The 17,024-nt window shown below is 34.0% G+C and overlaps 1 protein-coding gene across 1 annotated transcript in view; it reads left to right on the top strand.

The window, feature by feature from the left end:
* The first annotated feature begins 2,445 nt into the window (after window positions 1-2,445).
* Window positions 2,446-17,024, top strand: part of Stip1 (Stress-induced phosphoprotein 1) — a 49,393-nt gene continuing 34,814 nt past the window's right edge. Inside the window, exons 1-2 of the mRNA XM_035356240.2 lie at window positions 2,446-2,596; window positions 12,996-13,205. Coding sequence (XP_035212131.1) covers window positions 2,579-2,596; window positions 12,996-13,205 — 228 coding nt within the window. The 5' untranslated portion in view covers window positions 2,446-2,578. The remainder of the gene's footprint in view (window positions 2,597-12,995; window positions 13,206-17,024) is intronic.

Below are 17,024 nucleotides of genomic sequence, written 5' to 3'. Positions count from 1 at the left end.
ACGTGTAAGAGTTGTAAAAATGAAAACTTGAAATAGCATACTGATTCGCCCTGTACGTAAACTGAACTCTTTAAAAGTGTGTTCCTTACTTTAAAAGTGTGTTCCTGTAAAAATACCATTATTTGGGTTTTGATTTTGCTTCTGAAAATCAAAAAAGTGGGAGTGTTGTGAAAAAATAAATCTCCTCTTCATTTGATGTACGAGGTACAGAAGATGGCTTTGGCTGTCATCAAAACAGGGTTCTTTTTTTTTTTTTTTCTTCTGTTGTGACGTGAACGGATTGACATGTTTAAAAATTTCAGGGGACAGTAAAATGTCACGGAAATTGTTATAATGTATATATTTTAGTATAATTGTATTATGTTGTAGTGTAGATATAGTATAATAAGATGAATCTTCGAGTTTTTATTTCCCATGCATCAGCATTGGTTTCGATTCATCATCACACTACCCAGGTAAATAAGTAAGTTTGGTCTTTTGCTTTCTGGATTGCTCTATATCTTAAATGAGTGAAATATTTTTATTTTAATGATGGGTCTGTGTTTTAATAATAATACACATAAACAGATCCTAAAAAGGTATAGAATAAAATATTTCTGAACATCGATGAGTGCAGGGAAGCATAACAAAACAAATGAAAACGGAAAATAAATCAAAGCATATCCCGATAGACTACTACGAAAAATGGATCAGATGGAGGGGAAAAGTATCAGCGCTATCTCCCTAAAAGAAGTATGTCATCGGATGACAACCATATTCTCATCTACTACAATGAACTGTTTCTACCTTGTTCAGCGTCACAGCTGTTCTCCGAAGAATATCCCATTTTTACCTCCATCGCGTGATATTGTCTATGGGAAATTCTAAAGATATGCTGTCTTTAAATATTTTATGATTTTTGCTATTGAAACGAATTTTACGCGCGTCAAGAACGTGATATTTAAGAAATGAAGTAAACACACAAAACGTGAATAGTTTGGTAAATACATCTAAGTAAGAAAGCTGAACTTTGATATGATTAACTGAGAAAAGACTGGAAAAAAAAAAAAAAAAAAAAGCAGAAAGTGTGTGCCAACACTTAAGGCTGCATGGGGAATTCTAAACGTACTCTCCTATGCAGCTTTTAAAATTTTTGCATTTCTGTTGTTAAATTCTATATGGTGTAAATGTGAAGATCATGCTCAATAATAAAGTATCTTGGACAGTTCTTCCTGATGAACAAAATTTTGACATGGGGGTGCAGGCTTTTCTTTCCTTTAGAGTTTAAATTTCCATCAAGGTTTTCCTTCTTGGGGACGGAAAGATATGCGTCAAAAATTAAATCTCATTCAGGAACAGGATTAGTTTACTCCGTAATAAAATGACCACCGTTTCTGGCCTTAGTAGTTGCCAACGTCTATGATGACTTGTGCCTGCCACTGGAAAAAAATATGAAAGCTTTCAAATTTTATATTACGCCCATAGGGGCGCTTTTTCTCATTTACACACATATACACATTTCGAGAGCATTTGTGTTAATGTCCCTTTGGGATAAACATATTTAAAATATATTTTTAAAATACATATTTTTAGAATTTCTGATAGCCAGTCTCCCGCCCTGGAGATAAAAATACATTTTTCCATATGGTGTTGCCATTGCGGGTTTTGAAATCGTTGTGTTTGTTAATGAAAATTTTGTTAAAGTTCTACTGACTAAAAATAAATTCCTAATTCGAGCTTTCAGTTGGCCATGTTCAGATGGAGGACTATGTTATTCAAAATTTGATGTCTCTAGGCACCGTTGTTTTTTCACAGTGCGAGAGACATGCATAAATTAATGCAGATTCTTCATTATTTAATTTCTTTAATAATACAGAGCGATTTGTGGCAGAACATTTGGTAGTAACAATTTTTAAAGTGAAAGGACATTCATAGGGAACCGGGGCAAAATGCCTTTTCTAGACTAATAACCCTTCTCTGCTAAAGCTTCTTTGGGCTAAAAAACGTGCTACTAAAATAAAATTTAATTAGATCAGAAGAATTTTCTTTTGAAATTGTAGTTGAGTTTGTTAAAGAAGTGCCTATGCTTCTCTCAGGCTAGGATTACGATTTATCTCAAAGCTTTGAAGTACTGGAGATTGGCACCATTGGACTCCGGCGCAATTTAAGCTCTGGTTTTCATTGAAAGGATGTGGTTATTTTTGAGAAAACGACCGAAGTCGGGGGAATGTTGAAAAAACGTTTCTAACTTCTAACGTATGTCTGGTCACACTACTTAGAACTCTAGGATTTCTTTCTCTTTGCAGTGTTAATAACAGCAGTGTAATACTGAAATTAGTAACTTAGGCTTTATTTTTATTTCGGTTCCCTTTTAGTTTAATAATTGTAAACTAAAGAGAAAATCATAATTCTTGGCCGGAGCGTTTTTTTTTTTACTTGGAGAAAGCTGCTTGAAAGATGAAGCGGAACTTCTCAACTTTTCGTGAGCGCATTCAATGTGATCGAACATTCTAGTGGATTTTTGTTATTTTCCTCGTGTTGGAAGTATCTTGTGTTGTAAAGTTTTCCGATATTAGTGTATTGTTCTAACTGTGAAAGCATGAGTGACAAAGAAAAGGTACTGTATATTAGCCCATCAGTTTCCAGATTTAAACATCAAATTAATTGTACTAACAGTAGATAATTATAAAGTTATCATGCAATTTAAACGAATGTTCATTCAGTCTTAGAACTGTTTCATTTACTCTGTTTCACTTTAAGTACTTTATTGATTATTAGAAAGCGATGGAAAGGAATTTAAACAACTTCTAAAATTTTATGCAATCAATTTTACTTTGGAACTTAAGGAAGCTTCTTCTTTTTTTTTTTTTTTTTTTTATTTTTAAATTCCAACGTTTTAATATATTCATTTGTTTATTTAATTTTTTTTTTTTTTTTGTAGATGGATCAATGATTCGGATTATCAGTTTTGATTAGGATTATTGTCTTTAATATTCTGACGTGCGTTAGATTTATTGCTTATTTATTTAGTTTCATATTTAAGTGTTGCATTTCATATTTTTTTGAAAAATACAATACAGTCGTAACTGATACTGTCACCGATGTTGTAAGTGAACTGAAATATAAACAATACGCAGCATTGATCTGCTTATACAGCCTTGCTTTTAACTGAATATTCAAGTTTAAGGTTTGTAAAGGAAGAGTGTTAAATGTGGTTTAACCCTCTGAGCCTTTTAATCTGTTCATGTAGCATTTTAAAATACCATTTATTAAGTAAATTTGTTTAATTAGTTATTTTTCTGTCTTTCATAACTTTCCATTAACCCTTTGTTGCATCATGTCCCTCTCTAGTAGACAAAAGTTTAAATTTTATTCTTCTGTAAATGCCTTAACAGATTCCATTTCTGTGTTTATTCATTCTATATTATTAGAACTTTCAACTGTCGATCATGGCTGTATAGCATCACTAAATAAAGCATTGCGATTTGGAAAATGGCTGCTACTTCTGTTTCCAAGTTAGTACAATTTCTCTTAGTAAACATTATATAATATTTAAACATTATAAACATTTTCTTATACTGCCATTTTTTATTCATAATTAGTAATTTTAAACATTTTATTTTAAATGTCATTTTGAGAAAATCGTGGAGTGAGGCAAAATAGGATAAAGATCTACCGAAAAGAACGAATTGAAACCCAATATACTGCTTATCAAGCCAAAACACCACAGGAAATGTTTAAGTTTGGCAAGGAAATTCTGAAACTTTTGAATCCAATAGGTACAAAATCGTAGCAACATGAATTCAATTACAATTGACAAAATGAAGGTATTTTGGGTGATCTGTATGTACATGTCAGTTGTAGATTTACCATTTAGAAGATGGTAATGATCACTGCAAATGAGGCAGGAAATGATTGGGAAGATATTTGTGTGCATGTTTGTATGTATGTGCGTGCTGTCAACGGTAGGGAACAAACTGTAGCAATTATTTAAAATGAAATTTGAATAAAATTAATTTTTTTATTACTAAGATTATTTTAAGTAGAAAAAATACAAGCATTTCCGTTAAACTTCTCTAGATTATTTGTATGCAACAGAGGGTTAAGGTGATAGATATATCATTGAAGAAATTAAAAAAGAAAAATATTTAAATTATTATAAGTTGATATATATTGAGTCTAAAAATTTCATGAATGGATAAAGGCAGTCATGCTACTCAGTGCACATCTTAGATATATGGATTAAAGGAAGCACTTCCGCAGAGAACATCAAATTTGGACTTGATGCATATGAACACATCAAGTATGTATGAAAGCCTTCTTAGCTATGTTTGAAGAAAGATGGGTTTGTATATTTTTCATAATTGTGTAGCAGTATGAAAACTGGGATTGAAGTTTTTGTGACTGTTTTCTCTCAGGTGAAGAATAAAAGTTCGTTAAATTCTGAACGATCAGTATAATAATAATTGCTATTTAAAGTACAGATTCTGAAAAATAAACAAGATAATGAATACTATAAAGTACAGTTTCTGAAGAACTTCTTAACAGCAAAATGGCTACTGTAATTATTTTTGGTACTTTTCCGTTTGGCCGGCGCAATTTCCGATTTCGCCGGTGCAAGCGATAAAGTCGCCGAAAATGGTAGAACTGATGCCAAAGGGAATATCTTCGCTGATGACCTTTCACGGCACTTTTTCAAAACAAGTCGCTGAAATTAATTATCAGATTTACCTTTTTTTCAATATTGGCATACAGTTACATAGAATTTTTTTAATTATAATATTGAAATAATTCTTGCATTTAAACTCGTATTCCATACTGAGATTTAACTTGAAATTAATGTAGATAATTCCTGAGAGAATCAGATTTTTGTAGCGTATTTTACGTGAGATGAGATCGTTTGGGATCACGTGATATTAACCTGCGAATCAAGAGGTTATACCATGAAAGCATAGTAAATCTTTAATTTAACGTCTTTAAATTCTTAAATTAACGTCTTTTACAAATATGTCAAAAATGGATGAAAAACCAATGAAAATTTGGGGATTTGCCCAGGACAGAGGAAGAATCCGTCGGATTCTTTCAAGCGAAAGGCGTTTTGCCTAACATTGCTATTTGTGAAAATAATCATGAAATGAAATTATATTTCGGAGACGAAATTCAATGGCGTTGCAACCTTTCAACTTGCCGCAGTAAAAGAAGTATACGGAAAGGCACATGGTTTGAATCATCGAGATTGAGTTTCTTGTAGTGTTTAAGATTCATTTATGGTTGGAGTTAAGAATTAACTTCAGTTAAATGGTGTGAAAAGCAGTTGGAAATCAGTCACGGAACAGTTGTGGATTGGAATAACTACATGCGAGAGGTTTGTGTGGATTCTTTACTTAAACGTCAACAACGCAAAATAGGCGGCCCTGGTACGATCGTTGAAGTGGATGACAGTATGTTCACGAAGCGCAAAAACACCACGGGACGGATTTTACCACAACAGTGGATCTTTGGTGGAGTTTCTCGTGAAACAAACGAATGTTTCCTTGTGATGGTGCCAAACCGATCCATGAGTATTATATTAGAGGCAATAAATGAAAACATCGAAAAAGGAACTACAATATATTCCGATTCATGGAAATCATATTGCACTGAAAAACTGGAAGAGGAAAGTTTCGAACATTTCAAAGTGAGATTCGGAAACTGGAACGCACACGCAAAAAATTGAAAGACTATGGGGAAGCGCAAAATGGCGGAATAAGAAACACAGAGGAACTGCTCGGCATCGTCTAGAAAGTTACTTCGCCGAATTTATGTGGCAAAAGGACACAAAAGACCCATTTGAAAAAATTCTAAACGATATTAAAATATTTATGCCTCCAAAATAATAAAAAAAAATGTTTAAAATTCTTAGAATTAACATTTCTTAACATTTTTTATGCGTATACTGTATGTTGTCGCCTGGCGAGACTTGCGCCAGGCGTTGTAAGTCTGCTTGGCGAGATTTGCCATGTAATTGTTTCAAAATATTCAAGCCTGTATCAGTTTTCTTGGTTACTTTACACTTAACCTTTTTGAATTTTTATTATCAAAAATCATGGATTTTTGCTCATACAGAGTTGATAAAAGACAAATTTTCTTTTGGATTGTAAATCTACATCAGAAAGTTTAAAAGGATTTCAAATCAAGATTTATATACCTATGAATCCATAAAAATGCAACAAAATGAAAAAAATGACTTTATGGTATTAACGCATAATGCATGTGTTTTACAGGAGTGATGAATATCTTAATTTTTAGAGAATTTTTGCTAATCTGTGGTTTATTCTGAATGATGCAGTAGTCACTACACATGATTTCAAGATGGGCTTTTTAAAAACATTTTATTGAACTCATAATTGTACCCTAAGACCCTTAATTTAAATTTTTTCAAGTTGCTGTTTTGTGGGTAATCTATTTGATACATAAGGTTAAAAAGAAATACACCTCCAGATTACCCTTTTTATCTATCTTTTATCTCTACCCTCTTTATCTATGGAGGTATAGTATATTGGTATAGCAGTATTTATCATGCAAAAGATGTGTGCAAATGGACAATTGTAATTTAAAATGTAGAAAGAAGGAACTTTGAAGTTTGCCTAGCTGCTTTCTTACTCTCTTATTAGCTGGCACAGAAGGCAGATTTTAAATGCCAACTGTACCAAAGGAGCCATAATTATTTGTTTCTATGAATCGTGACAAAAGTTGTGTTTGTGTGTTGAAATCGTCACTTGTTGCCTATGATGGTTAAATTGTGATCAGCTTTTTGAATGCAGTAATATAGTATGTGATCTTTCACTTTAAATTATTTATTTGTTTCTTAGATGGTGCCATTAAAATGGTGTTTTGAAATTTGAAAATGTATAAAATAAAACAACAAATTTTAGTGCCACCATCTAAAAATAAACAACATACTAAAAGCTGTAGATGCTTTATTAATTATCTGTTTATCAGTCAGTTTTAGATATCTGTGCCCTAGCCTAATGTCAGGTACAGTGCATTTATACAATCAAAAGTCTTTAATCTGGACCTCAAAAGCTACGAGAGCCATCCAGGAAGTAGATTACGTTTCCGTCTGTGTCCGCTAGGGGCGGGGCTAGCGCGGCCATCTTGGGGCCAGAGCGTTGCGCAGCTCAGTCTGCATCTAGCCGTGCTAGTGAGAGGTTCGTGCTGTGCTCCGTTCAGATACTGTGACGGTTTGAAATGTCTGCGTTAATTGAAAATCCCGCGAGGTGCGCTCAGTAATAAGGTTTCTGACTGCAAAAAACTGTAAATTGATAGAAATCTATCGGCAGCTTCGTGAAGTGTATGGGGACAACATTATCACTGAAGGTGGAGTGCGTCAGTGGGTCATAAGATTTCAAAATGGCCGAACCAATGTTCACGACGAAGATCGAAGTGGGAGACCCAGCATAGTGACCGCCGAACTTCTCGAAAAAGTCGATGCTAAAGTCCGTGAAAATCGAAATTTCACAATAACGGAACTTTCTTTGAGTTTTCCACAAATTTCGCGAAGTTTGTTGCACGAAATCATCAGCGAAAAGCTTGGTTACCACAAGTTTTGTGCAAGATGGATTCCAAAAATCTTGACAGAGGACCACAAAAATCAGTGAATGGCTGCAGCGTTGAACTTTTTGGACGCTTACCATAAGGATGGTGACTCTTTACTCGATCGCATCGTTACTGGTGACGAAACATGGGTGAAACATGTGAACTCTGAAACGAAATTGCAATCAATGCAGTGGGGGCACACAAGTTCTCCCCAAAAACCCAAGAAATGCATGCAAACAATGTCGGCAAGGAAGATGATGGCGACTGTTTTTTGGGACAGAAAAGGTGTAATTTTGGTGGACTTCCTGGAAAGAGGCACTACAATAAACTCTCAAAGGTATTGCCAAACTCTCCAAAAACTCAGAAGAGCAATTCAAAACAAGCGCAGAGGAATGTTGAGCTCTAAGATCTTGTTGATTCACGACAACGCCCGGCCCCACACGGCAAATGTCACTCGTAAAGTTCTTGAATCTTTTAAGTGGGAGTTGTTTCCTCATCCGCCGTACAGTCCCGACCTGGCACCGAGCGACTTTCACCTATTCCCAGCAATGAAGAAGTGGCTGGCTATGCAGCGTTTTGATGACGACGCACAGCTGCAAGAAGAGGTAACGAAGTGGTTGAAGGCGCAGGCGGCCGAATTTTTCGACGAAGGAATTTCCAAGCTCGTATATCGCTACGATAAATGCCTTAATTTGTATGGTGACTACGTAGAAAAGTAGTATTTGAGTGTGGCTTTTATCTGTATATAATAAAATTTGTTTCCTATACTTTGTTTATTTTTTTATTCCAAAACGTAATCTACTTTCTGGATAGCCCTCGTACAAACTTTCTGCGCATGCGTAAACACACGCGCATAAGACCTTTACGCATGCGCGTTTAATGTATAACGGACGGTATAAGCTAAGCTAAAATTATCTAATTATCTATTTCAAATAATGTTGCAGATTGCGTTGTTCCTTAATCTTCTAATTGGATCCCGCTTATTAATTTTTGTAGATTGTTAGAGCAATTTTATAAAAGTAAGCTGGAACTTTTGATTATGTCAAAAAGAATTTCTGATTCTGGAGCTGCCAAAGGATCTACAAAGTGAAAGCATGTTTCGATGTCCATTAAACAAAAAGTGGAATTGCTGCAAAAAATGGATAAAGGCATGTCCTTTGTATCTCTAACCATTCCGAAATCTGTTTATCAATTTCACGCTGCTCTGTGGGGGGGGGGATGTCGCGGTGCGCAATGAATTGGAAGTTGATCTGTCAGCACTATCCTTATCCTCAGGGCAGATGTTTTTATTTTATTCGGCTTATAATTGCTTACTAAATGTAGTATTTCATCTCGATGTACTCCGTCTTTGATATGATTTAAATCAAAATCCTCGTCATTATAAATTTCACAAATACACATCAAATAGTTTTCTGGTAGCAATTTTCTAATTTCGACTATGCGTAATGTATGCTCTACGCATGCATGTGTTGAAAGGCATGTTTAATAAAGTCAACAAATAAAAAATATTAAGCTTTTTTTTTTTTTTTTTTTTTTTTTTTGTAAATTTTGATACCCTTTAGATCATAATTGCTCTTTATTTCATAAATTACGGTTTCATATTTTTAATTTTATAATTTCTGCATGCCATCTTACCAGATTTAAACTGATGATCTATAATCCGGTAAAACCAATAATTCGGTCGAAGTCCCGACGAGTCCGGATTAAAGACTTTTGACTGTAGTATGTCATTTTTGTCATTTACATATAGAGGAAGAGTAGGTATGGATGCCATAGTTTAATTTTAGGTTTTGATTTTTGTAGTATATTTGCAATATTATAGTAACTTTCTCAAGAAACCATTAAATTTTCCAAAGTATGTATTGCTGATCTTGGAACCCTTGGGTAGTGCTCATATGAGAAGATAAGTTAATAGTAAGCAAACTTAAAAGAAAATTTTCAAGGTACTGAATGAGATTTTTAACTGTTCGGCAGTAAACAGTTCTTCCTGAATACGGGGAATATCTATCTGCCTTAAATTTGTATTGTGAGCTGTATTCATTTGATCCCACTGTGTAACTGGAATTCAAGGTTGAGTGTGTTGCTGACCATAAAAAAGTTTAGGTACTATTCGGTTTTGAGGACCGTAAAAAATCGCCAAACTATTGTTGATGCCAATGCTGCCAAAAATAATTGCGGCAACCCTAACGCAAGAAAGGGAAGTATAATAGTAAATAACTATTTAAGATTGATGTTTTAATTTAGATGAAAACTTACTTTCATATAGTACTTTTTTATTATTATAATTTATATCAAAAAGCTAAACATGACTGATTGGAAGCATAAAAGTAAATAACTGTTTCAGATTATTATTTTAATTTAGATAAAAGGTTGTTTCAGATTATTATTTTAATTTAGATAAAAGGTTAATTTCACATCATACAATTTATTATTATTATTATTTATATAAAAAAGGCTAAAATAACTGAGTGGAAACATAATAGTAAATACTATTTCAGATTTTTATTTTAATTTAGATGAGACGTTAATTTCATATAATACAATTTTGTATTACTTTATGAGAAAAAAAGCTAAATATACTTGCAATTAAACGGGTGGCATAAAATTTTTTATGTCTTCTAACATAGCAGAAAAAATTTCAGTTTTTTTTGTGCAAACGGCTGTACATAAACTCGGACAAGTAAGAATCAAAATGCTGTCGAGCAGTTCCCCGATGGCGTTTATTACGCCATTTAGCACTGCCCGACAGCCGTTCTACTGTTTGTGTATGACACCCACTTTCCGGGTCCACAAAATTGTAGTTGTGGTTGACAGTAAAGTGTTCAAAACCGGCATCTTACAGTTCATCTGACTTGTATGATTTCCAGCAGTCCGTATAAATAACGCTTCCTTCTGCAGTATTATCCTTTATGATGCTCAATAAGGTTTTCGCCGATCGATCTGGAACAGCGACTAAGAAACATTCATTTGATTTTCTGCATAATCCGCCAAAAACCCATTGTGGCGGAAGAACACGTCAAATATTGTTCTTTCTTTTACTGAAAAGGCTTTCGTCTACTTCAATAATTTTGCCACATCCGCCAATTTTAGACTTGGGCCGAGCAATTAAAGCTGAGGCACACATCTCACGCATGTAATTGTCCCAGTCTACAACTGTACTGTGGTTCATGTTGAGCTGGAGTTCACAAAATTCAACAGATGTCATTTCCTGACACCAAAAATAGATGAACCTAACGGCTGTAAGGAAGGTAATTTTCGATCCTTCAAACCAATTTTGAATTCTCAATCCTTTCTTCTCATTACAGGTTTCTTTCCTGCAGCGCCATTTTGCTACCGAGTTATCGATAAAGCACAATTTCATCTCAAGATTGTTCAAACATAATTTTCAATCATGAATGATGCCTTTTTTTTTTTTTGAAAAAAATCTATTGCAGACTTTTCTTCACTCGGCAATTCCCAAATTGTAAAATCCATAGCTTTATCAAAAAGAGAATTAAAAAATTAAACTAGTATTTCAATGGGGACTTACAAATATAGAACTATCTAAAACTTGCGCAATTTGAAATCAGCGTGTTCGCAAAATTTGGCGTGCTGTTTAATGGGCGAGTTTGATAGATTTGGCGCTTTTGCACGTGCATTTTCGCTGCAATTTTTTACAGTCCCCGAAACCGAATTGTACCGTGACCATAAAAAAGTTTATTATAAATTGCATATTAAAGATTTATAACAAAATGATAGTTTAATTTATAAATGAAGAAGAAATAATGACGTTTAGATAAGAGATCTTTCAACAGAATTAATGGAAAAGTATGAGAATTGGGCTCTACTCTTATATGCGCCCTAAGATCACCAAATGTGGCAATTCTGTGCTTGTTTTTGGCGGGATTCCATGTTGTCGGATGGTTTGGTGGACGATGCTGTTTGTATGGCAACCCTTTTGACATTGAAACTTGGTGAGACATGGTGGCAAGATTTCAGTCTCGTATTGTAGATTGTGGGCAAAGTAAATTTAGTATTAAAAGGTACGATGTTGGAGTTGTTAACGAATCTTTTGTTCACAGGTGTGTTTATGCGGAGAGAAGTGCATTTTTTAAATTTCTGTGGGAGTCAGGACTTTTAAAACGGAGTTTGGTGTGTCCGAAATGCGGAGCTGATATGAGAACTCGGATGAAGAATGGTGTTTCTGATAGACTTGTGTGGGTTTGCAATCAAATGGTTGCTTGTAAAGTATGTGACTGTCAGCGGAGTTTAAGATTTGGATTGTGGTTTTCGTGTAGTAAGTTAACTTTGGAGGAAGTTTTTATCGTTACTTTCAAAATTTTGAATCGCAAAAGGACGTGCCACGACAAAAGTACCACGATTTTGCTATAGCAAAATCGTGATACTTTTGTTGACAGACGTTGTGTGACTGGCGAAATTTTATTCATGTGTATATTATGGTAAGTGCATTTTATTGTTTTTATTTTGTAGAATGTTATTAGATGAATTGTTTGTAATTTATTTTAGTTTATTTTGTTGATTTGTGCGTAATGACTAGATTGTGCAATTCGTAGATGTTTTTTTAAGTTTAGATGTTTAAAAAAATCTATTGCAGACTTTTCTTCACTCGGCAATTCCCAAATTGTAAAATCCATAGCTTTATCAAAAAGAGAATTAAAAAATTAAACTAGTATTTCAATGGCGACTTACAAATATAGAACTATCTAAAACTTGCGCAATTTGAAATCAGCGTGTTCGCAAAATTTGGCGTGCTGTTTAATGGGCAAGTTTGATAGATTTGGCGAACATGGATTGGTACACAGCATTCTGTGTACATGGTATTCAAAGAATACCATGTACACAGAATGCTGTGTACATGGTATTCTTTGAAATTTATTGCTATAACAGCAATAAATTTATTAAAGTGAGGTGTGCATAGTTTGTAGATTCTTTTGCTGCTTAAATTGTGCAATTTGTAGATGTTTTTTTCAAGTTAAAACATATCACTGTGTATATGGATTCTTGTCAAATATTTTTGGTTAGAAACTTAGAATAAATATTATAAACTGCTATATAAATTTTTTGTTTCAGATTTTTAGCTTAAATTGTTTGTTCAAAACGTGATTTTTGCAGGTGCAAAAACCTCGTTTTTGGAAACATTTTAGGCTTAAAGTTCCAAATGTAGACAAAAAATTTAGATAGTAATATGGCACCATAAATTTGGCAACCTGAGGGTGCATATAAGTAGTTCCAAGAATTGAATTGCTGTAATAATTTAGACAATATATTTACTTTTTAATATCTTTATTAGGTAAAACTTCTGGTTAAAAGTAAAATAATATTGCTTTTATATCAAATTAGTGCTGTTTATATTATTTTTTGATACTGATAACTTATTGTATAGTTTGAAAAACTTTTAGTGAATTTTTTTTATTAAGATATAAGATTTTGTTTTTTAGGCTAATTTACTTAAAGATCAAGGCAATTCTGCTCTAAATGCAGGGAATTTTGAAGATGCTATCAAACATTATTCAGAAGCTATCAAGCTTGATCCATCTAATCATGTTTTATACAGCAATCGCAGTGCTGCTTATTGCAAAGCAGGAAAGTACACAGATGCTTTACAAGATGCCGAGAAAACTGTAGCATTGAAATCTGACTGGGCAAAGGTAAATGTATCTTCTGAATATCTGATTTGATTATTTTATGTTGTAACGTAGATATTTGATGTTCTTTTTTGTAGTTTATTTTAGCCAATATTTCTTACATCTTTATTTGCTGCCTAGTTGGTATAGTGGTTAGCATAGCTGACGGCAGTGCTGAAGGGTCCGGGTTCAAATCCTAGAAAAGGCATGGATGTTTGTAAATGTAATAGTATCCATGCGGCATGAAGACACTCTAAGTACGCGATGAGCCAAAGGTCCTGGTGGTAGGGGAAGAGGTGTGGGAGACCCTCAGATTTGTCCCCCTGGGTCGCTGTCCATTAAAATTGGGGTGGAACTGAGCTAAATCTCGCTGTCACCTATAAGATACTCAAGGCTGTTGCCAACAACAGGCGTAATCTTCCACTCCTTGCCACAGGGAATTTTGTGGGCTTGGGCTAACTATACATCAGACAAGTGAGCACCAGCAACGCATCTTTATTTTGCTGATAATGATTCAAATATTTAATGATACTGGCATAAGTACAGTAGAACTCCAATTATCCATATCAGTTGGGACCGGACCTCGTTCGAATAATCAAAAATTCGGATAATTGGATTTTTTCTGAAGAAAGGGGCTACATACACTTTAAGTAATTAACCCCTTCAGGACGAGCGTCCCATATACGCATTCCCTAAGAACATCTCTTACAGCCGGGTGTCCATCCGTGCATCAGTAAAGATCGCATTCAGAAAACGGATGATGCGTATAGGCATTTTAAGGTGGAACATTTTTCTGAAGGCCACTAGATGGCATCCTGTGTCCATTACTTTTGAAATGAACACAGTTTTAGGTTCCTGACCTTGAGTTTGATATATTTTACTTGACTTTAATATTTTACTCATTAGCTGTTAGAGGGTGGGGAGAGGCGGAGGGAAAGCGTAAACAGAGGTGGGCTCTTTAAATCACTGTGTGTGCTAATGAAAACATTCTCGTATCTGATTTATATCCAATTCCTTTTTTAGTCCAAAGGGATTTGAATCCCGAAGGACTATTAGTTTTGTTTTGGCATTTTGCGTCGGACTCATAAATGTTGGTTCACTTTTCAAACTGTCGCCACAAAATGTTAGAGTCCTGCATTATATTTGAAGAAATTAAATAATGAAAAATCTGCATAAATGTATGTATATTTCTCGTATTGTGATAAAACAACGGTACATAGAGTCATCGAATTTTGAATAACGTAATCCTCCAACGAATATGAGCATGTGGAAGACCAAATTTGAAATTTGTTTTATGAACGATTTCCTATTTTTTAAAACTTTGACGAATTTTTGATTAACAAACTCAAGGATTTCAAAGCGAGCAATGGCAACGTTGTGCAGAAAAAACATTTTTATCTCCAGCGCGTGAGTCTCTGTATCGGAAATTCTAAAGATATGCTCGTTTTAAAACTATTTTGCGATATTGCTGTTGCACTGGATCTTATGGTTTAAGTGCGAGGAACATGAAAGAAAAGTAACACACAAAATGTTAAAAAACGCCCCTTTGGACGTAATTTAAAATCTGAAACATTTTAGATTTTGTTATATTTTTTTTATTCTGTTTTTTTCCTCTACTATGTACCGTCTTTTAGGGTTACTGTGCGGAGTTTTTTTTACGTTTTGCTTTGCCTTCAGATATATTTCCATTCCTTCTTTTTTTATTTAGGAAAACCTCACCTCCAGTCTATTATGGCGGAAAGGCACTATTTATCAGAGGAAGAGTACCCTAGTATGGTTAGTGAACCATTTACTAACACAAATGAGAGTACTGATTCATTTTCTAAAGAGTTAAAAAGTGATACTTTTTCTAAGAGTTACAAAGTGATACTTCTCTGTGCTTTGAGATTTACCACACTCGTTTTCATTTTAAATTTTGTTACTTCTTACTGTAAATAGTCTTTATTGTGTTCTTTTTATTAATTTTAAACTTTATTGATGGATTTTATCGATTAAAACTTTGGAATAATTTGAATAGAGCTTCCGAAAATTATTTTAGAAGATAAGCAATTTTTTAAGTATATTTTCATGTAAAATAAAGAAAAAAATGTTTTAAGGGCTAATTTTAACATATATAAGAGCTCAAGTAATAATCTAAAATGATACCAAAAATTACGATGCTAGAAGCGAAACTTTTGTTTTTCTGATTTTTGTTATAAAATTAGACTTAGTGATGCAAAACCTCCGTCCTGTACGGTGACTGCCTTCGATTCTCTTCCATCCCGCACGAGCGTCTTAAACAAAGGTGCGCCGTCGCAAAAAGGTTAATGTATGTACTGTATGTTGAAAATGGAAGAAAAAGCTATTTTTGAAGAAAAAGAGGTTTTAATTGATTAAAATGAAAAAACAACACTTTTACATACAGGTTTTATGTACTGTACAGTACTTACAAGTGCTAAAAGTCATTGCTTGCTGAATATCTCGGTCAAAGTAAGCTGTTTGACTGTCTTAACCCTTTGCAGTCGGATTAAATTTGGAGATGGGTATTGCTCTTGTCAGAATTAATTTCCGTTGATAGAGCAGGGATACATAACACGCAAGTTTATGATGGATAAACAAGATTTAGTAATTCTCTTGTGAACTTTAGATATATCTTTATTCCATACACTCATCTAGTGATATGTTTTTGTATAAAAATTATGTTTTATAATTCTTTCATGTGATATTTTTCAAAACATTCTCCAACATGCAGGCCCCAAAATAATTGGTTTGGTGCCTTCCACCCTTAATCTTTCTGTTTGAACATACTCTACAATCTTTACTTTTTGCATTTTAGCAATGCCGCAATATATGCAGTTTTCCATTAAGTCTTTCTTCCTTATTGGAGGTCGATGGTCTTCCCGGTTTTGAATCTGCTCCGTCATGAAAATCATGTACTAGTTGTACCACCAATTTTCGGATGAACATAAAATGTGGCATAGGTGTCCTGTTCTCTCTTCTAGCTGACACCTTATATAAAATGTAACTATTTATTGCACAAACCTCTAATCTCCAGAAAAAAAGTTTTTGCCAATATTTGCACGATTTTCTCATAAAACAATATGAACTTGCTAATTGGTCAGCCTTATCCATACCTCCCATATTCATATTATAATTTATAATAATGTTTGGTTTGATAATGTTGACGGTCCCAGCTTGTTTCTTCCTTCTTTCTGTAATTGTCGTGCCCGATGTATTCGTAAATGTTTAGTATGGTGACTATTCTTTTATAAGAATTATTTTCCACGCTAATAATAGAATATCGCCTGATTGGTACGCAGTGACAGTATTATTTTTTGTTACAGCTGGTTTTTTAATCACAGCTGGTACATATTTCCTGTTTGTGCTAATTGTAGCAGTTAAATAACAGCTTAGTTTTAGAAGTTCCTGCACTAATGGGATCCCTGTAAAATATCTGTTCGTAAAGATGTGATATCCCTTTGCCCCAGGATTTGCGGTCAACAGCGTGTGATACAATTGCAAGATGATCCTTGAACTGACAGGTAGGTCTGGACGAATGAGAATGTCTGTAACTCTTCCATAGTAGGGAAGCATAGTATATATGTATCCTGTATGTGCATCTGACAATACATAAATCCGGATTCCCCATTTGGTGGGCTTTTTAGGATTATATGTAATAAAGCTTATTTTGCCCTTGAATTTCACAACAAACTCATTGATGGATATTTCTCTATCCGGTTTAAAATACGCTTGGAATTTTCACCAATATAATCCAGAAAGTTGCTCACTTTTTGGATCCTCGTTGATACATTTTTCTATTTGTGGAAACATTTTCATTCAGATGTAACATCCAAAATATTTGGA

This window comes from Stegodyphus dumicola, chromosome 9, assembly GCF_044657685.1.
Source record: "Stegodyphus dumicola isolate Sdum_Otavi_A_Nest chromosome 9, ASM4465768v1".
NCBI classification, from domain to species: Eukaryota; Metazoa; Arthropoda; class Arachnida; order Araneae; family Eresidae; genus Stegodyphus; species Stegodyphus dumicola.
Note: the sequence above shows the minus strand (reverse complement) of the source record. Positions and strands in the feature narration are given on the sequence as shown.